We start from the raw sequence: 23,584 nt of genomic DNA, 5'->3' as shown, positions 1-23,584 counted from the left end.
CGTGTTTCCTTAAAACGTATAGTTTTCGTAGCTGGTGAAGCAGAGTCGTATAAATCAATCAAACGATCGTCAGGTACAGTCGGCGCCGCACGCGGAGGGGCTGTCGGTCAAAGGCCCGGCAATTAGCCGTCACGCGGCGTAGATATATCGATCGGACTGTCCGTCCGTGCAGTCAGGTCCCCCGGGCACCCGGGGGCGCAAAGGGTAATGTAATAAAGAGGATATAATTAACATGGACGGCCGGCTCTTAATTAGTCTTGAAACTCCGCGATCCCAGTACGTTTATATAAGGGCAAGTTATATAACGGAACGAATGAAAAAGATAAGTAGTACTCAGCGGTGAGGATTACAGGGGCTGGTTATTGTCTGATTCAAATGCCCCCATATTCCACTTCGCTATATATAAAATCGACATGGTACATTTACATTTTAGTTTCACATAGCTTTATTTAAATGCCTGGCGGTTTTATAACGACTTCTCCGTCAAGCCTTGCGAGCCGTTATCGAGGTTCAGTAAACTGAAGCGCAATTCTAGCAATATAGAATTTACTCCATGCAACTGTAACTTAGCAAGAAATTTGACAAAATAGATTGTAACACTTTGTGATATTTGCGAGGGACAATGATTTTTGAGTTTACCCTGTTTTAATAAACTCCACTAAAGTTTTCTAAAAACAAATTCAAGTAACAAAATTTCGCATTAATTAAAAATTAGATAGACTTAATTGTTGGATAAATTTTATACAACTGTCAGTCATTGATGACTGACGCGGCCTGAATATAAAGCTCGGTGCCAGTCACACATGACTGACGCAGCGCACAACGTTTTAACAAAAACTCAAATAAGATCATAGAGAATAAAACATATTTTTAATTTATTTTCTTCCGAGATCCGTCAAAGCGTTAAGCACTAAACGTGACGAAGGCTTCACATATTAAGAATATTCATGTCACTTATGGACACAAATTTTCTTGTTAATAAAGGCTTTATACTTTCTCACAACACGGCTTATGGCGCCTTTATTATATCACAAAGCAAACCTGTAATAAAGGCTGCTTGGGTAAATCTGTTACGATACACGTCAACCAAAACAATACAAGGCGAATCAATTAATAGTCATGTTTGCGTTTTAAACTAAATGTATATTATTAAAAAAAATCTGAGTAAAGCACACAACAATTTTTAGTTGATCGAATGTATGGAACTTAGGTTATTGAATCATTTGCAGGTTTGATATTATAATGTACACATAAAAAAATTGTTGTTTTCATTTAAAAAAAAAAAAAACAACTACAGTAATACCCCGCTTTACGCGAGGGATACGTTACGAAAAACATCGTGTTAACTGAAATTCGCGTATAACGAGGTTTATGATTAAACATAGTCAAAAATTATTACAAAAAAATACAAATCATTTTAATCAATCACTTTAATTCTAGGAACACTTTATGCAATACATACAATAATTTTTTACGGAAAAATACATCTATTGTCGTTTGGGTAACGTTTTGTTTACGTTCTTGTAAAATACGTTCATAACACCCATCACTGTTTTTAATTGTTTGACAGATGGTCAAGACACCATAGAGAAGTTGATGACTACATTATATTTATACGCACTCTTTCGCGTAATTCGAGGCATTTGAGCGCGAAATTTGCAATTCGCGTTATAGTTAAACCGCGGATTAAGGGGGTCGCGTAAAGCGGGGTATTACTGTATTTAGTTTCTGTCCGGTTCTTCTCAACAGATCCGCGCTCCGAGTCGATGGTAGCTTACTACTTATATTAAAATAATCGACGAATAAAGAGTACATGTAAATACCTACTTCAATAAACATGCTTTGAATTTAAGTCACAGATGAGCTTTTGTGTATATTTACTATACAGTAATTTTGTTTTGTGCAATTACTAAACATTTTAATAAACTCTACAGAAACTTGACCAGGTCGACCGCCTGAAAGCCAAGATAGTGAAGTGATACCACCCTACAAGAACACAGTATTCCTCATCAGATATAGGTCTTTTTAAGCCTCTTGTAGCCCCCCCTTTCTCAAGAAACCAATCATTTTTTATTAATAACTTTATCATAACAACAATGTTTGTTTTTGGTGTATCAACCTCATTGTGACCATCACAAAAGTTCACCTTTCAACAATCACTGTGGAGACAAGACGCCATTCTGCAAAATAATCTGGACGCTTCTGACTTTGATTTAGATTTATTTCGGACTGTACAATGCAATTGTTCATATAAAGATCGGGTAAATCCATTCTTCCTGAAAATGCGTCACTTTATATTGAATTCTTAATCTTCGATTTATTTATCACCGAGTTATCTAAACACTTCAAATAAAATTACAAATATCATCGACAAAGTGTCTCTTACATATTTATATAATTTCGCACACGATATTTATACAGGGCAATTGGTTATAGGTATCAAAACTTTAAAGGTGTGAATGTATAGGCTATTTACTGTCTAATTAATGTATGGTACACGCTATATAAGGGGTGTACCGTACCGATTTTAAAAAACCCGGTTTTTAAAATTCGGATAGCTACATATTAAAATTAATTATTGTACTCTCTGTGCCTACCGACTTTGCATTGGCAAAAGTTATAAGCTCGTCACATAATAGAAAAGAATATTTAATATAACATTTTTTCGAGTGATCATTTTATACGGCTTGATACGTAACGATTGGAAATAGGTGTAGAGCAGTAATTCCCAAAGTGGTCTATATCAACCCATAAGGGTCTATAACAACCTGCAAGGGGTCTACGTCAGCGAAAAAAAGTTTAGGGTCCGTGAAATGAAAATGGGGGTCCACGATAGTGGATCTCAACACATACACTGATAGTACCTATTTACTTACATCACACTATCTTATAATATAAAACATTTACATTATTTATAAAAGTACCAATGAAGTAAAAAATTTATTATATATATTTATAAAATTGTGTAAGTTGTAGGATGTTGGTATTCGCTTATGGTCGCTATACATTTTGAACTTGTAAAAACCTGAGAGTCGTGCGTTACTTTAAGTTTTTAACACTAAACTTCACTACAGTTAGAAATTTACAGGAAATCAATATCAGGTAAGTAGGGGGTCTAACCAACACGGAAAAACATGACAAGGGGCCTACGACACAAAAAAGTTTGGTAACTCTGGTGTAGTGGCTTTAAACCTTTTGCTATAAAATGCGCTATACGTTCATCACTTTAAAATTTTACAACTGTAATCAATCATAATATAAAAATACAGGATATTAAGTTCATTGCATAGGTGTACGTATGTAAACGTGTGTATGCGAGGTGCCATTACACAGAGCTTTTCCCAGCGACACTCGACGGCCGCCGAGTACACTCAACACCGCGTGTCCGCGCACCGTTTCTCCATCTTACCACAGTTTTTTTTTACGTTTAAAACAGTAAAAACTTCAAATTTCTCTTCAAGCAGGACACGTGATGCTTGAAAAATAAACTTTCCCACTTGCTGCGCGGCCTATTTTTAAAAAAGTTCCGGGTAAAACTCATTTCTCATGGACGTATATGTAAATAGAGAACCCAATTTCCATCGTAAAATATGTAAGGTGTTAAAATTTTTCAGAAAACATTCTGCTCTAATCAAATTTGTTTTCACCGTATAGATCGCGAATACGTTATTCCTACCAGTTATTGTAATCAATGAAGAATCAAATGATGCCCGCGTGTATGTTTATTTTTCTTATCTGTGCAGAATGCAAATTTAATTTTATCACCTCTTTTCTTCAGCCTCCCCCAAAGATATCTATGAGGTGAAATACCACAATCGCCACGCTTGGCAGGCGGGTTAGCGATCATAGTGTGATCACGGTACGCAGGAAACCCTGCTGCCTATCCTCTAGAACCTTGAGCAGTGGCAGCCCTATATAATTAATGCACAAAGAGTAAATTGTATAAGATTGTACACTTTACCTATATTAAAAACTTTTATACCAGTGTTATAACTCAATATCGGCGATATAGAAATGTGATGAGGGTAACATTTTGTTAAAAATACTATATACATATTAAGTATCCTATGCAATACAAATATTCGAAATATCTTTAAAGTAAATAAAACAATAGATATATATTTTTATTATTTATACTTTTTATTATTACTTCAAAATATAAAGACAAAGATAAAATTCATTTATTCAAAATTGGAACTTTTTTTGACTGTACTCCGCGTCGCAAGGAAATTCCACATGAATACTTTTTTTAAATAAAATTTAACAGTACTGCTTATATACTTATATACATGTCGGATATAGCCTAGATTGAATAAAAAATTCCTGTCATTTAGATATTCGTTTATTTAAAAATGCGCCTTTTCCGTCAATTTACAATTAATATTTGTTTTGAATTTTATAAACGGTAGCCGAATGTTTCGCGGAATGTTATAAAAAATATGATTACGTTTTTCAAAAAAGGATAATACAAAGGAAACAAAGCTAAATCAAACATGTAAATGTGTCCGCGACACTCACTTTTATTAATAGTTCAGTATCGTATACGGAAGTTTCGAACAACTATTTTGACATTTATATAATGAGAATGCAGTTTGAGAAATTTATTTCGGGCCTATAAATAATTGTTGACCACTAGTTCTAGGTCTCCGATTAACACACTAAGTACATTCTGGGTTCACTAATGTTAGTAACAAAATCCAATTTCTTGCGAATTGATTACAGAATATAACTGTCTTATGGAGATACCATAGCCAATTGCAGAATTTTGAAGATATACCTCTGTATTACATATTTTAACCAGAGTTTAAATTTCAGTTGTTGGATAAAAATTTTTTTAGTTAAAATACATAACCTCTAAAATATTGAATTGAATAAATTTTAAATATCGAAAAGGAATCTAGATAAACAAGAATTATATATTTTATTTTACAAATATATTTCTTTCTAGTAAAAATTCGTATAAATTTTTAACATATATGTATCTTTTTATATTATTATAGTATTTATTTAAAACATATTGTTAGGTACATAACTACATGCCAGTAGTTATTTAATAAAACAAAATGTTTAAGAACTTGGATGCATGTAATTTAAATTGCAATTTTTCCCGTACCTTTTTGATTGCTTTTTATTTTTTATGCAACATTGTAAATTTTATCGTCATGCTTTAATAAATAAAATAAAAATAAACATTGATATTGGACAGTAGGTTGTGTGTTTTTATTGTGTTCACCATGAAGGTGCAAAGTATTTCATAAACGACTAAGGTAGTATATAGAACGCTGGGTGGCAATTCCCCCCTCTGTCAAATACAGTGCGATTGCTTTCCAAAGCCTCCACCACCGTCCACCCCCAGCCTCCCCATAAGTGCCATAACGTTAAGCCGGAACATCCCAAAAAAAAAATAAAAAACAATATTCCGGCATTCAGACACGGCCGGCCGTCACAATCGAATATAAATCGCGGAGGCAAACACAAACAAGGACGGACGGCTTTAATATTCTCCCGATGATATTCAAATAGCGCTCGCAATATCGCAGCGCTGAACGGCGCTCGACAAGCGGCATTAATGAGCGATCGCCTCGGATACATAAATATCGCACCCAAATGAAAATAAACGCGGCCGGACATTAATGATTCAGAACGGGACCGCCCGCCCCCGCCCTGGCGCGGCGCGGGGACACCCTTTCGTAACCGGCCCGCCGCAGACCAGCTTCGGATAGAGTCGACGTGTGTTAAGCAGATCATAGAACTCTCGTTTTTGTTCGGTAAATAGGGATCGCATAAGAGAAAACGCATGAAAGTTCGCAAAACCTTCAACGATTAACTAAAAAAAAATAGTTTTCAAACGCGTACTTTTTTATGCGCAGTACAGAAACCACATCCATAAACTCTCGTAGAAAACTTCTAAAAACCTTACTAATTAGCTAGAATTCCTAAAGTTAAAACGTACAAGGATTATAGCTTCTGTCTAGAACAGTGTTTCCCAACCTTTTTTGTACCATACCCCGCCCCACCATAACCTTTCTAAAATAATTACGCCCTTCTACATAGCACGCATAATTTATATTTTAAAATGAATTTTAAATTGAACACCTGTCGAGTCCACGTCAAATTACCAGCCTTAACAATCAAATTGCCCACGACCCACAGGAGGGTAAAATCCCCACGTTGGAAAAGACTGGTCTAGATGCTCCTACACACACGAGGTTAGTTGACTTTTTTTAGTTACCATAGAATCAGTGATCAGTTTTTGCAACTGTTTCACTAGCCGCTTGTACATATATGTCTCTCGGCAGCTAGATGACGACCTACCTACCATTTTTTGATACCTCCGTCATTTGTTTTAATTAAATTGATATTTTAATTTAGCATACAAAAATCGCACAAAAAACTGCATAAAACAGGGTAGGTAGGTATTATAAATATGGCACCTTTATTAAAACTAGTATTATAGATTAACACTGAAGTTGACAAAACATTTTGTGACATAAAATTACAAAGTAGTCTCTCTTCAAGTACTACTCTGTGCAACACCCAACATGCCCGCCTAGTCAGTTCTTGTAAAGCAAAAGTCTCCGCTGGAAAAATTATTGGAGTCAATAGGAGTCTAATGCGAGGGTCGGCGGGTCCGTGCCTTGCTTGCTAAAGGCTTCGACGGGAAAACCAAAGGAGTAAGTCATGTCTTGATTCTTTTTTTTTGGCATCCTTTCTGCCTTTTGCCTTATTGTCATCCCAAACTATATAAATTCAAACGTTTCACTTATCCCCATCCGTTCGCTTTCGGATTGCTTGACGACGTAAATATTGTTAAAAGATTTAAAACAAACCATGTGCGTTGATTAGACAGTGAGGTAATGGACTCCTGCTCTATTAAAACAAATGTCAACATAATTATGCTTTATGAGTGATTATAGATGATCATGTAACAGATTAAAAATATGTACAGTCTAAATAAATAAATATAAAAGATACGACATCTTTCAATGTGGTAAAAAATCTACGTAACATTGAAGGCTCGGGAGAAAGTTCGACCTAAGTTACTCTAAGATTTAGGTTAAGCGGCCTTACACGTCCAATCTGCCAAAACTAAACGGCATAAGGTAAACAGTGACCCTCCTTTAAAAAAATAATATCTCCGTGACCTTTAAATAAGTATTACTTCGACGACTATTATCATCATTTCAACGATAAGGCCGATGTATGTAATCTTACTTCTTTAAACCCTAAAAAATATTAATAAAAAAGCAACCTTGACCAAAATTCAACATAAAAACTTTCAATTTGGTAATGAACGTCATAAACGGCTTTCACTTCTATGACCATAAAAACATTAGCAATGAACCTTTTTGCGTCTTTTTACGCTTTTAACATTACGCATTAGTAAACCGAATTAAAAGTATAGAATAGTCGTCTATTTATACTAGTATACATAACAGTACAAATATATACACACCACCGAGCTTTGAACAAAATCATATCAGTTATCAGACGTTCAATGCTAGGTATAGGCTTCCCATAAAGATATCCCCTAATGACCGTTCTTGCACTGCCCGCACTCCCACATCCTTGACTATGTCGTCTGTCTACCTGATTCCTAGTTTGTGGTCGCCACCAGAGAACCTTTCGACTCCAGAGGCCATCGATTGCACTAGTATCATGCCCCCGCCTACTGCCACCCCACTAGACGAGCAATTCTTCGAGCTATATCGGTTATCTTGATGCTTCTACAAATTTCTTTATTTCTGCATATTCTGCTTTCTCTATTGCTCTCTTTGTGACTTGAATTATCTAAAATCAGTAGTTATGCCGATAACATACAAACCTCAGAAAATCCACTGACTATAAGCCTATGTTTTCAATAGAAGTAGAAAACGGCTTGCAACCAGCTATCTACTTTTATATAAATTTATAAATAAGATTAAATGTCGTATTCGTCTTACGTGATATTATCGAATCTTTCCTTAACGTATAAAAAACCGTAAATTATTTTTTATCGCAGTCCACGTATCCTTTTCTCTTTACGAAAGTTTGCGATATATACACAGATAAAGTTCGTCATACCAGAGCTTTTGATATTGTTCAATATAAAACAAACTTGTGTTTTAGTTATAACTACAACTTTGAAATCGCAACATTGTAATGATATTTATTGCCTAACCATTCTTTCATGATATATTTCTTTTGAAAACCATTTTTCTGGATTTAATAGATTATAGAATAAGAAAATATTAGAACCTGTGTTAACCTATATGAGGCAAGACCTAAAATAATACTATGAAATGTGAACCGAACGCTTCCAGTTTCGCTGCGATATTTGGATGCAAAACAAAAAGTTGACAGAGTAGAAATCGATAAATTCAAATAAAAAAAAGTACAATGCGTCCATCATACGGGACGGAAAACACAAACGGCCGCCGGGGACAACGCGCGCCGAAACTACGGCCGGGGGGAAAATCAATAAGGGTGCCGCTGTTAACGGGTGGGCCACTAAACTAAACGTTTACGAGTTTCAGTGTTAGAGTTAAAGTGTAACAAAATTTAACTCAATGCTGTAAAATAACTATCGTAGTATTGGACTTTGTTGCACAGTTAAGGCATTAAAATAAACTTGAGAAACCAACTTCAGAAATGCATTGTCGATTGGCGATCGAGAACTTTTTTTTTAATTATGTTTTAAATTAGTTTTTTTTTTTCTAAATTGACGATTATCAAATGTCATGTAATTTTGGGATTTTAATACTAAGATACTTCTCGTTGTCGCGCGATTTTTCTCTTTATTTATATTTCGCTATAACTTAGCCTAATCGATGCCAAACTGGTTCCAAAAACTTAGAAGACGACGCATTTGTACTATTTTATTTGCTGGTAAATTCGTGAACACGTCTTTCTAATTTACTATGATCTAATTAGCCAAGTTGCGTAGACGAGTGCAACGATCTAACACTATTTTTCTAACGCGAATATATTGTGTCGATAATGACGAAATTTGCAGCATTATCTTTAATCGATCATATTATTTTTGTAAACCATTTTATTTGTAAAGTCAATGTTTGATTATTAAGTTCAGAACCTTAAACAACTTTATACTGTTGATCGTCATTCTCAAAGTTTTAAGCAGGACTTCGTCGTGAACACCTTACTGATCTGAGATATTTAATACGTGTCTCATGGCCCAACACGCATAGCCTAACGCGTGAGCATTTATGTATTCAAATTGCATCGGACGCGGGCGACATCCGAGCACGGTCGGACGCGTGTGTCCTCCGCACGCACGCACGCACACATGCCAACATGCATGCATGCATGCATGTGCACATATGCTGCTGATTCCGAAAGGCTTATATCAACGCTCTGTGGTCACGGCTATGTGGTTTACTGTATTTAAAGTCGAATTACATTGAGTTATTATCATATATGCAATTCGACTTCTGTACTCATAAATGATATGTGATTTGCTAATTTACATATTACGATATATATATTAAAGTTCGTCATAACAAACAGACAGTACATGGGCTTACCTACGGTGTTTAATAACTACTTGTAACTAAAACAACATTAGGTAATAAAAAGTAATTTAGAATTAAAACGATACTCTTTGGTTAGTTTTAATTCAAGTTTATTCTTTATCTTCATAAATTATAATTATATTGTAAATAACTACATAATTTATACTATTTATATATGTTACAGATAAACCTAAACTTCTTTAAAACGCTTTTCTCTAAAAAAAATTATTTTCTCTGAATGCGTGTTAAAAATATTAGTGTGACCGGAAAGTAATGTCGTTTTTGCGCATGTCAGTGTTTGGTTGTCATTACGTACTTGGAAGACGTTTTATACTAGATTGCAAAAGGTTGTTCATAACGAAGTTGAATATATTGTTGATTAGAAATAAAAACATGTTAAAAACGTAATCGTGTGAATTAAAATTAAGAAAGCGACATTACTTTGCGGTCCCCCTAATAGTTTTTACTAGATAAAATGCGCTTTTCTAAAGGAGTCTATCTAAAACTTTTCCAACAGATGTTTTTCATAGGAGCAGGACAATTCACTCGCTGCGTATGCAAAAGAGAATGTATGTGAAAAGGTTTCTATGCAAAAAACGGTTACATTTGTAACTCAAACGCCGGGTGATGAATATAAAACTTGTTCAGAGTTGGCTGAATACACTGCTTTTGTTCCGGACAACTTGGTTTTGATGGCCTTTGTGATTAGTCATTCATAACTATCTGTTTAAAACTTGTGTGAAATAGCGAATTGTTTCAAAATCTAATATATAAAATTCTCGTGTCACGGTGTTCGAACTTGAACTCCTCTGAAACGGCTTGACTGATTTTTACTAAATTTAATATGCGTATTCAGTAGGTCTGAGAATCGGCTACTATCTATTTTCTATACCCCTAAGTGATAAATGTTGTTCACACGTAAAAATTTTTTTTTTATTTTTTTATGATACAGCATACAAGAATACATACAACCATAAATTTTCACCCCTCTACGATCAACCCTTATTTTTTATTTGTAAATTAAAATATCAATTTTTTTTTTGCAAAACAACGTTTGCGGGATCAGCTAGTATATGTATAAAAGTCGCAATCCGCATGTAGAATTATTATGTTAACACGTTCCATGCGGTTTTCCTCTCAGGCTGCGTGGGGCGTATACTACCCACACTTTAAAAATTAAATAAGACGTGTGCTTTACACTTTTTCAATGCTGCAAAGCAATAATTAGCGAGAAAAAAGTTATAAATTTTAATATGCATTACGTACGCGCATACATGATGTGAAGCTATCTATATTCGACACCACAAATCATATGTTTAAGGATCCTTCGTTTACAATGAAAAACTGAACGGAACGTGCAACGGGGCTTGTATACGCCCCACATTGCATGGAATGTGTTAATATCTCAAACGAATATATTTCCAAGTCAAGTTTCACAGATAATATCACTACCAACAATGAATTAATTTTTCCAGGTGGGTACCTCATATACTTTATAATTAAATCATTTTTCATTGTGAATATCGAACAAGACAGTTATTAAACATTTATAGAGAACATTAAACAGCGCTCCGTTGAAAATTCCATAAAATTTAATCTCGAACACTACCGCTCGTAAGTAAATGATTTGCATTCTGTCGGAATAAAAAAAGCTTTTAGCGCTTTTGTTCGAGTCCGTTCGAATCGCTCCTAGAATAAAACTGTTTGGTTTCCGCTCGAGTGTTTGCATATTTTAAGTCCTATTAAACTACGTAAATTTCACTCATTTCCAACGTTTCATATTGCAATAGTAAAATCACAATTGTCGTGGAATTCATGCTGAGATTTAATTTTGATTCTCTTTGTATAAAAACAAATAGTTTCTTGGGTGACTATAACTTGAGATCGACTACAGATTACATTCATCTTTTTGTACCTTCGTCGTTACAGCCTGTAAACGCCCACTGCAAGACTGCCAGCCCCAAAGATATACACAGCTTGGTAGGCGGGTTGGCGATCGCAGTATGGTATTATGGTACGCAGGGGCGCTACTACTGCCCATTCTCTGGTAACAATTTTATGAATATTGGCAACCTTATATGATTAATGCACAAAGTTTGAGTTATATAAGATTGCGTTCCGGGAAACGAACCTGTGACCTAATATCGCAAATTTCAGTCTCTAACCGTCGGGACACCACTGCTTATCTTCTATAAGTTTACCTAAGTACTTTCTGAAAGATGCTAATACAAAACAAAATTAAAATTGCACAGAAACTTGAAAAGATTCACAAAATGTTACTATTCAAACTGCGTATTCGATCATACACTGTAAACTTTTAGGCCTTTGACAGTTCAACCGCTGCAGATTTATTTTACCGATTAAATGCTGCATCGGGCAGTATTTGTCGATTTACTTCGCTCTAAAATAAAATAGTGAAACATGAAACATGTTAATTAAATTATTTTTGCAATGACTATGGGCTAATAACTTCTGGCTATAGTCACTCGAGTGAGCTGGTTACGTATAAAATGTGAATGGATGAGAAAATTATGTTATTATCGCTCGAAGTACTCACACAAATGTGACTACGGAATCACACTCGCACAACTCAACCACATGGAACACAGATACAAAACTGTACCAATATTATATAAGCAGGGTCTTGTGTGCTACGAAGGGTAGAAATATTCAGATCTGCCTAACGACAAGGCATTTGGAGAGCGCCTTTAGCTATTCATTTATGAATATAAATAAAATAGATATATAAAGCGGTTCCATAGTTGTGAAAAGGCGTTAAAAGAAAACAATGAACAGTTTAGGTGTTTTACGTGCGATTTGACCCTTATTTGCCCACGCATCTGAAGATTATGAAGGCAGTCTAAAAATATTACTTCCGAGTAAAAGAAAGCCTACGATGTTTCAGTTTAGATTTTATTTCAATCGCCGTATAACCTATAAACAACAATGTACCCCAGCGGACCCACTTGGATGATTCTTTTTTAGTTCGAAAGTACATTCTGTCCCAAATAACTCCCCTCCGCAAAGTGCGCTGTTTAACGACATTTCGAAATGTCCGCCGGCTGAGCTCTAGTGCCTTTCGTTTTAATCGCCTCGATATTTGTGAAGCGTTCTCTGGAGTATTACAACAAAAATAACCCAAGTAACTTGTAGTTCCATATTTATTCAAATTAATACCAGAGGACTTTTATTAAATAGAAACCAACGTGGCTACATTATACATAAAAAAGAAAATACTACACATGGGACATTGTTACATAACTTGACCTTTTATACTACGTAAGGTCAAAAAAAGGGTCGTGGGGATGATAAGTGGATACGCAGTGCCCATAACGATGCGATGGTAACAAGAACACAACACGTACTTATTCAAGAAGTTTTCCTGTCTGAAATACGAACAAAAAATATACTGCTTTGGCAGAATTTACACTCAAAATTCGTTAGCATGACGTGTATAATTAATAAATAAACGTTTACTTAAAAATGCTTCCATAATAATACGATAATATAATCATTGTGATGCATCATTGGAGTCATAGGTCATACATCAGTGTACATTCTTCTCCATAGATTTCCAATAGGACTGAATTGAAAGCGACTTGCAACCACACAATATTAACCCTTAAATGCATAATGATGAAAAACTGCAACATACCACTTAATCGGTAAATGGGTACGACACTTTAAAATAAATTCATAGTGTTGTATATCTGCAACGTATATATATATATATATATATATATATATCCCTGCACTATAGTGTACTTATGTGTAAGAAATATACATTTAGTATTATATAAGTCATGCATTTAAGGGTTAAGTGCGACACATGTTTTAATTTACTACGTGGAAGAAAAAACGAAGTGTTTTTGTTTGTCGTTCTGATTTTTCCATGTTATCTACCTGCAACAAGTTTCTAGTACCTTAACGCAAATAGGAAAAATATTAATCAAATTTATTAAGTTACAGGAAGGAAGCCGCAAATAATTTATACTTAAAATTTGCCGGCAGCTTCTGTTTTTAACAGTGAACATTGACCAAATGGTTCAAAAGTAGGTCGGTCATCTGTACCAATATAAGAGACCAGTGTGTTATCGACTCGACTCAAGGATTATACGAATATGGCGTAGTCAATAGTGTATAATCGTTCTTTATTTTATATTCAATCGTTATCTTAAAGAGGAGTTATGTTACACCGATTAGTGCCAAACACAGAGTCAATCTAAAAATAATAAACTACATACCATTAACATAACTTCTGAAGATGCCCCGTGGAGGGGTGAATCACGTGTCGAGTGGTTTTACGGTGGCAGTTGTGTGATTCGCATTGTTTGCCGCATACGCATTTATCAGCGGGCTGGCGGGCGGTGCACTTTGTTGCACGATTACCACTGCATGTGCGGAAGTTGCTAAATATTGGTCCTTTTTTTACTTATAATGGACTTCCGCAAAGTAACGCCTGATTCCATTTAATAACTTCAAAATATAATATAATTATATACATATATACAACATACGTTACTGTGATATAAATTCTACGTTATCATTGCTAACACATGTTAGCTCAGCGAATTAGCAAGATATAGTAGGCAGGCCAAATAGCTTGAAGAGTAGATGGTTGCCGAAGCCTTAGGACTCTGGAGTGGAGACAAATGACTGATAATGATAGCATAGAACGTCCACCCATAAAGTAGATTGATAACCTTATTAAAACCATCAGAAAACCCTGCATGCACGCTGCTTTCAACAGGTCTTATAGAAAATTTATGTACAATACCTTTGTTATATAGCGAATATATTACGTTAATTTAATTATTACAAATAAATATAAAAACGTTTTAAAAATAACAGAATCGATAATTATAAAGTGGTCTATTTAATATGTCTAAACCGGTCTTAAGGCTCGATAAGGAATAATTAGTGATGCCATAAACAAACCGCATATCTGAGATATAAACACAAACAAAAAAAACCGCGGCGGGCCGTTGGTACAGATACGGTCGCATTATCATAAATTAGTCCTCGTTAATGGTTAAGATTATCGAAAGACGTTTTTAAATGCAGAATCAATCGCAGCGATTAAGCAATTAGTCGGGTATGAAAATAAAATCGGACGGGCGATCGCAGCGTGGGGTTTCCGAGAACTAGCCCCCGTTGGCGGTAACACGATGCAGACAAGCATCTCATGGTATGGTATGTGTTTCGCAAGAAGCTGTCCTCCAATATAGTACAAATTCGGTTAGTTGCGCAGCTATGAGGTCCCTGAGTAGTAGTTTTTATCATTCTAAAAATTGACTAAATGCCACGTACTTTCTAAAGAGCTTACTTAATTGGTCAATCTAAACACGACTTTCTAATTAACTGCATCTAATCGGATTACAGTCGACAGAGCAATTGTAATCAAATAATAGTAAATAGGTTAGGACTGTCACACTATACCAATCTTTAAGTTGCGTGAATAAAGCATAGTGGAGCCTTATTGGCATATTACAAAAACAAAATATATGAAAAATATGTAACATTGACCAAACCCCGCATTTCTCTGATGGAAGACTTGTGGGACAGCTGTAGAACTTAAATAACGAAAACTTTTTATTTATGATTCTAAATTCAAATTGAGATCTTTTGACATTGTCTTGGCGTCAACACAAACATATAGTGATGTAAAGTGTCTTATGCAGAAGTACCCGGTGGCGAACTGAGTCTTGCGATCGCAGATCACGGGTTCGATTCCCGAGATACAATGTTAGCGAATAGTACATGATTTCGCTAAACGTATAAATAGCTGGTGTGAGTCGAGCGGCAACTGAAAAATGTGTGTCGATTGTTTTTTTTTCCCATATTTTCCTTCGAAACTTTGACGTGCTCTTTTATATTCTTTTCTATTTACATTCATCACAAATGGTTTATTGCCAACCGAATTGACTGTGTGGGAACAAAATCTTAAATAATTCACACTATGTGCATTAATTATATAAGATTTTCACTGCTTATATACAAGTTTCCAGAGGATGAGCAGCAACGTTCTTTGTATACTATAGTACGACGCTGCGACCGTCAACCCGCTTGCCAAACGTGGCGATTATAGTATATCACTCCATACATATCTTAGAGGGGTAGGGGGAGAGGTATCTATTCCTTGCAGTGGGCTTCTGTGAGCTAAAGACAGTCACCCAGTCTTGTCTTCTCTTCATCATGTCAGCCGATAGACGATAATTACATTGCACAGGCCACCCCCCAAAGATCGCCATGATGAATAACCTTGTGCTGTTCGCAGCGCCATGCCTTCTCTTAAGGTCAAATTATTTTAATTTTTAGTTCTTTGTTAATAATAAAATATGCAAGCAAGTTAACGTAAACACAATCTGAATCAAACTTAGATCTCTTGAATAATAACTTGGGAGCTTTAACTTAAAACCGAATACGTAAAGACACGTAAAGACCCGTACACACTTCAACCGCAAGGAACAAATGCTATACAGATTATATTTAGTTTATTAAGAAGCGGAATGTTGAAAAAGGGCCAAATTAATTTTTCTCACAAGTAGGCCACAAGTGGTCACGCCATTACACTCGGCCAGCTCTCTTAGCAGAAGCTGCCAAGTATTAAGCGCCAAGAAACTTAATGGCGTCATTACTATTTTTTTATGTCCTTTTAAAATGAAGGATTTTAATTCAGCGTCGAATTATAAAATATTAAATATTTGACACGAAATTTAATTTAAGACTTTTTACATGAAACATTAATAGTTTAGATCGGTATTTTATACCTATTTTGTGCCATGCCCAATGTTAGCCTTTCTAAAAATTTTACGATTATCGATGTAACATATACATTTTTGTATATTCAAACGAAAGGGTTTAATTTAGGTGAGTCAAACTTTGCAAACCCCCCCCCCCCCCCCGTGACAATCAAATTGCTTATATGTGGAACGTGGGTCTAATATTGGGAAACACAGTTTACATTATGAACTATGTTAAATTTTTTTTAGCTTTTAAAACGGCTGCTCTGAAAATTTCGTAGTGACATCCAATTATAAAGCCATCGTCTATCAACCACATCCATACTTGTCACTTTGAGTTACGTAAAACAGTATAGTTTTTACCGTGTGTCACCATGTGGATACATGCCCTCTGCAAGGAACAGTACTACTCCAAAGTTCGCCACTATGACCGTATCCAGCAACTTTCCACGAGCTTAACTATACCATCGATCCACTTAGCGGAGGGAGGGGGGTACTGTCAATTCACGCCGCATCTACATCTACCGGCTTGAGCCTACCGTATATAACAGGTCATATTCCTTTTTTAACTTAATGACGCATATGATCTTCTCTTCAGCCGATGGACTTCCATTGCAAGTAATACGCTTCCCCCAAAGATCCTCACCACGACCGGTGCTGCGCTGCCCGCACCCAGCGACTTACCGCGACCTTTGCTATGTCCTCGATCCAACTAGCAGAGGACCAGTGTCAGCTTCTTTACATCAGATTATAAGATGCATAGCAGATTTCATAAGAATATATATCCTTCTTCTTTTCTTACCTCCTCTCGAATGTGGTGGATTGCATATCTTAAAAGATAGAAAAAGATAATTAAATTTAATTGTCAAATTCAATAACCGGTTTTAGTTACACCATAAAAATTTTAGCTACAAAGCAAATAAAATTAGAACATAATTGTATCTATTCTTAGCACGCCGAATACGAGTCTTCTCTTCGTCTTTTTTGTTTGTATTTTACTTTGTTTATTTTGGGGAAAAGAGATAACTTTGCCTCTCTCTGCCATTTTTATCCAAAAAATTTGGGAAAAAATAAGCAAGGTGCATTAGAACTCATAGATTGCAAATGTTAAAAACCCCAATAATAAGGGTAACGACGAATCATTTTATAGGGGTATGGGGGGGGCTGCGACACGTAAGACCTTCAGACGCATGCACGCACGCACACACGCGCACATACACGAAATATTTATAAATATATAATATATTTAAGCGAGAGGGTTAAAATCGTGTCGAGTCCACTTTCAAATTGCCCCCTTAGCAATTAAATTGCCCCCCTGTGCGGCGCGGGCCCCACATTGGGAAACACTGCACTGCACTAGGTCCATATCCATAAGTGAAGCCATCATCCTTAACGAACACAATAAAAGCAAACAGTTGAAAAAGTCATTCATCGACCACGGTGAGTCATCGCTTTACTATTTTTGCACACCTATCATACTTTCTGCTTTTTGTAATAAATGTAATTGTAAAGGTAATTATAATACACCTTGGAGGTAATGATATAAAACAAATTCGAATACAGTCATTGAGACAGCTTTTCTAAATTATACTATTAAAAATACTAATGGTGTTTGTTCATGTTTTTTTTTTTTCATAATGATGGTTGATTTAATTTAATCTTTTATCTCTGGATTGCTGAATACACTACTGTCATCGCATTCATTGCACATCACTCTATCGTTGATTTCTATTCTACGAATTATGTATATTTATATATTTATGCGTCCAGACTTAATGACAAAGACGAAAGACACATCTCAGTTACAACAACAGGAACACGACAGTTGGTGTCATTAGAACTAATGCATTTTAAAGTTCAAACAATATATCTTGTCACGCTTGGCAGACGCTTTGGCTCCCGCCGTCCCACTGGCAATCATCTGTTTCGCTATTTTCAGCTTTGGAATTCATGACCATGTCTTTTAGCGAAATATGTGTTTGTGTACCGATCGCTCATCTCTAAAGAAATATAGATTGAAATACACAATTTACAGATAGTTTACATTTGAATATTAATACCGAATGTCAGTATTATCCAACCTTTTTTACCATACCCCTCCCTAAAATTCTTATGCCCCCCTATTTAACCTATAAAGTTATTATAATAAAAAAAAGGGTTAAACTCGCGACGAATCTATTTTCGATTTGCCCCTTTAACAATCAAAATAGAAACACTGCTTTATATGGACTTTCTAGCGCTGAAATTATTATGTTTTTATACAAATCCGCTAGTAATAATCGTAGAACATTTTAGTAGTCTTCCCTTCAGAGCCGTTCTTAGAATTCGTAACAGCTATCTGTTTTGCTCGCTATATGGCCTGCCAAAAGATTTAATCTTAACTAATAATGTTTGTACCTAATTATTAATAGAAACCTATTTGTATAAACGGCGAAACTAAACTAACCTAACTACAGAAACTTATTTTCTGACAGCTCTAGTACATTAAAAATAATGTTATAAAAGGTGGTAATGAAAAACGAAAAGGTAGGTTTGGTAAAGTTAAAAATCAACAAAATGAAATAGATACTAACATTAAACAATGAACAAATAGAGAACGTACAGGAGTAAATATATTTCAGACATCTAATATCCACCGAATATTGCGTTCAGATTGAATTGTAAATAAGTGTTGCTAACACTTTGAAACGATTTTGGTCACTTTGTGATTTAATAAATATAAAAAGCATAACTTTCAAAAATTCATACACATTTTACAAGGAACAAAAGGAGAGATGAACAGGACGTATGAGAGAGAAGTAGAAATGGAATAAAATTATCAACAGAGTGGTATCCACGGGACTGCAGAAGAAGTAGAGGGAGGCAGAAGAAAACATGGGAGAGTGATATTAGAAAAATAGCGAGTCTAACATAGACACACATTGCGAAAGACAGAACTGAATAGAATGCTTTAGAGGAGGCCTTTGTCAGAGGTCTAGCTAAAATGATTTAAAGACCTTTGGTCTATATTTACATTATTTTATTATTAATACATATATTATAAGTAGGTTTTAGTGTAAACAAAAGACAGCAAAAAAGGCTATTTTATTTGTATGAATAGAAGGATTCTATACATTTATTATCAAAGAATAAAAATCCGGCCTACAAAGATACCGTCTTATCCAATACTAAGAATTTATTGAAACGACAGCCCAAGGTTCCACGGCACAGGCTTTTCGAACCAATCACATCAGCAACCGCCTAAACGATCTGAAAGCTCAATCTCGCAATACTGCGAAATAAATAATGTAACCGGCTGTGTTTAAAGTAAACAACTTGTGGGAATTATTCCAAAGATATCTACTGTAAATCTTCAACGCTTTGCAATTTCAAACAAGATGAAGTTATTTATCAGTAAATCTAATATATAAAATTTCCATGTCACAATGTTAGTTACCGTACTCCTCCGAAACGGCTTGACCGATTTTTATCAAATTTAATATGCGTATTCAGTAGGTCTGAGAATCGGCTACTATCTATTTTCCATACTCCCATATGACAAGGGTTCTTCACGCTTAAAATTTTTTGACGAAATTTTTTGTTTTAATTTTTTTATGATACAGCATATAAAAATATACGCAATTCTAAATTTTCCCCCTCTACGAGCAACCCCTATTTTTTATTTGTTAATTAAAAACTTTAATTTTTTTTGCAAAACAACGTTTGCGGGATCAGCTAGTAAATATATATTTTTTCGCCACATGTGAGATGTGAATTGAGCAGATCACACTACCAGATCCAGTCATCAGTAAGAAGCGAATGTTAAGAAAACGCGATAGAACAAAGCCGATTATATATAAGGGAAGGCTATCTACGTCGTCGTACAAAAACCGGGCCGCCCGTAAAAAATCGACCATAAACTCTTGTGCGCTATAAAATTATTTATAACCATCGCTGGCCGTCACGCGTCGGCTACTCTCGTCCGGTCATAAATATAAATAAATTGGATAGATAGTGTCGTTTCCTTTTGTCAAGTTGATGGCTTGAAACACAAGCTATCAGCCGCTGTTTCATACTGCCTCCCCCACCCCCGCCGGAGCCATCACGAGTGAACCATAACCAATGAGGATATATATTAGATGTAAATTTAAGTCTTGTGAAGAAGATACATAATTATCTGACTAGTTAGAAAAGAAGCCGTTATTGGAAACTTAAAAAAAATTCCGTGCACAGGCAATCATGAAAACTACTCTGCGGAATGCACCCTTTTAAATATTTTACACTAATAACCAATCATCCTGTATATCTGACAGCTATGCCACACCGCGATAAATGTAAAGATAATAGGAATGTAAAAATAAAATTATAAAGGAAAATTAAATAACTAAAAATAAACCAAAATAGAATAAACTGTAAACTTGTAGTATTCTAGTTGGAAGACGATGGAAGTGAGGTGAGAATTTGTGAAGAACAATAGTTGAGGACACAAAAAAACTGTAAAAAAAAAAGACTTATTTGATAAACACCTGTGTACACTTGATAAAACCCTGTGTACCCAAGACAGGGGAAGTACAGGAGGTCCCAGAAAACGGAATCCATATAAATAAAAAAAAAAGAACACCGCACGTTAGATACAGTGCTTTCGGTCTGAATTACTCTTGCAATGTAAGACACTTACTTTTCGATTTACGATAGATTAATAACTTTTTCCAATACGAAGTCTCACTGGGAAAGGCATGGTGCATTACAAATATATATAACGATATGACCATATGCCGTTCTTGTCGGTCTGTCACACACGGAGGCGGGAGGCAACCGTCACGTTCGGCCTGACATTTGCGCGCATGCGGCCGCAACCGCAGACCTATTTAAACGCAATTAACAGTAACATTAACGGCAGCGGGACCAGCGTTGCTTTTACGCAACGCAGACCCACAAATATCAACCGGAAAGGTTACAGAGATTCGATCCTTTTTTGGTGGATAAAATGGGAACATTGATTCAATATTAATAGCATTGACAAAGTAATCTTGGAAATGTACGATCAAAGTCGAGTAATATTTCTTTTATAACCACCTTTCTAGATATTTGATCATAGGTTCACAGCGGTGACTGTACTTTTGTGGCAAAACAGCGGGTCCTAAGGGAAACGAAGGATTTTAATTACATACCTCTGTTTCAATTATCATCATCATTTCATCCTTAGGACTTCCACTGCTGTACATGAGCCTCATCCATATCTTTCTTAGAGGACCGCTTAAATAAAAAGGACGTCTCACTTTACTTCACTCGTGAAGCCCAGGCTCTCACAGCCATTTGTTCTACGCACCACGTTATCCTACCCACTGATGCACACTTCAAATTGCCAATCCTTTGTCTACGTCAAATACTTCCATTCGTTTTCATTCCTGATTCGATCACAAAGCCTAATTTCAAATATAACCCACTCCGAGGTTCGACTAGCGTCTGTGAACTTGCCAATGTGGCTCCAAGTGTCCACGTTTCAGTGCCGTTTTGATGAAAAAAAAAAATGATAAGATTTTTTTGGTATAACTATTTTATAAAAGGAAACATTGCAATTATTTCTTGTACAGAAGCGAGTAGCCTATGATACTCGTAGATTGAAAATTGTTATTTCCTCTATGCTTATTAATAATGAAATATTGTTCCATCAATATTATACCATACACTTCATTTCTCACATATCTCTCGTAAACACTTAAAAGCGGTGTAAATGTTATCAGTTGACAAAACGAACACATCTATAAGATTATAACACAGACCACTTCTTCACAAATAAGCAGCAAATAAATATAGTAAATAAAAACTTGGGCTTCTAGCTTCGACGACTTCATCTTTCAAAAGCGATTTTTATGGCATTTGAGTTAAAACTGTTTTGGCTACAATGTACTTTCTCGAGCCGTAAATAAGGCCCTGACCACTGGCAGGTATACTGTTTACATTAGTATAACCTGACAGTTTAATGTTTTGGAGGCAGCATTAACAAAGTACGTAGATATAATCAAAAGATGGTATTGTACCTTCTCCACGACTATAGTTTTCTAGAATATATTTAGTTCATATAAGATCTATAAATAACAGTTATAAAAAGGTGTAACATGTATAGGCAAATCATGTACAAAAGTCAAATCGCTCTAGTCTGTAGGCACCACTATCGAGGAATGTATGCGAGCTATCCCACTCCTATGTGGCGTTTAAAACGACGAAGCAGAACGCTTAGTCATCGCGCGAGGAATGTCTGCGACAAAGGGACGGACGGCTGCCGCGCATCGAGAGACATACAAGCTAGGTTGTGCAGTTTCTCTGAACACTACACAAAATACAACGTGATAAATTTAATTTGAATTTCGCCACTATTATGCTTACCACCTTCCACTAACAACTTTGTTAACTTTGTTTTTACACATTTAATCCAAGATATATTAATATTATAAAGCTATTTTTAAACGGTTTTATTTAGTTCGACCCGTACGGAATTTATTTATTTATTTGGGTCAAAATTATAAATTGAAATTTAAGCAACTTCCCGTTGTCAGATTGATCTGAAATTTGGTACACACATTTAATTTAGATGACAATACAATATAATAAAATCAATAACATTATAAATCTAAGATGGCCGCCGATACAAAATGGCGGATTACATATTTTTCCTTAACCCCCTCAATATGGGTATCAAATGAAAGGACTACACTAGTAAAACACGATAATTATGACAAAATTTAAAATTCAAGATGGACGCCGTTCCAATATGGCGGACTAGGTACATATTTTTCCACAACCACCACAATATGGGTATCGAAAAACCGTTTAACTTAAAAGTTTTTTAAATGTATTTACTTTGAGCCTGATCACGCTAGGACCATTTGTGATCATTTGAAATACACTTACGTACATCTTAGTTGACTTAGAAATAAAACCATTGCGAAGATGCAAATAAAGCTACCTGCAAAAAATTACCCATAAGTCAACCTCATAAGTAATTATAAATTAACTTTTAGATTCATTATAACTTTCAGAAGAAATGAAAAAAATTGAACAAATTATTACGCATCATATTAATTTAACGTTATAAAAGTCAATAAGTTTTATTTCAAATTTAAATACAAGTTTCAGTTATTTTTTTTTTAAATCTAATCTTAAATTTTCATCGTATAAATATAAAATTAGTGAATTGCGTGGTTTTTGTAGCGCAGCTGCTTTTTGCGTTGGCCGCGTTGGCACAGCGCTGCCTTTTTCGTAACGTGACGTCAAGGTCGGTTGGCTAAAGGGGCCGCCGGCGCGATTGGGGCCCGCGGGTAGCGGGTTGCAATACTCCGCTCACGACTC

General features: G+C 35.4%; 1 protein-coding gene across 1 annotated transcript in view; it reads right to left on the bottom strand.

Moving 5' to 3' along the window:
* px (plexus) overlaps positions 1-23,584 on the bottom strand; it is a 207,535-nt gene that overhangs the window by 138,579 nt on the left and 45,372 nt on the right. The window contains exon 2 of the mRNA XM_068768780.1: positions 17,058-17,085. Within this exon, the coding sequence (XP_068624881.1) occupies positions 17,058-17,085 (28 nt within the window). The remainder of the gene's footprint in view (positions 1-17,057; positions 17,086-23,584) is intronic.

Source organism: Battus philenor, unplaced genomic scaffold, assembly GCF_028537555.1.
Source record: "Battus philenor isolate CCGP_79_NKW_IND1 unplaced genomic scaffold, ilBatPhil1.0.hap1 SCAF_27, whole genome shotgun sequence".
In the NCBI taxonomy this organism is placed as follows: Eukaryota; Metazoa; Arthropoda; class Insecta; order Lepidoptera; family Papilionidae; genus Battus; species Battus philenor.
Note: the sequence above shows the minus strand (reverse complement) of the source record. Positions and strands in the feature narration are given on the sequence as shown.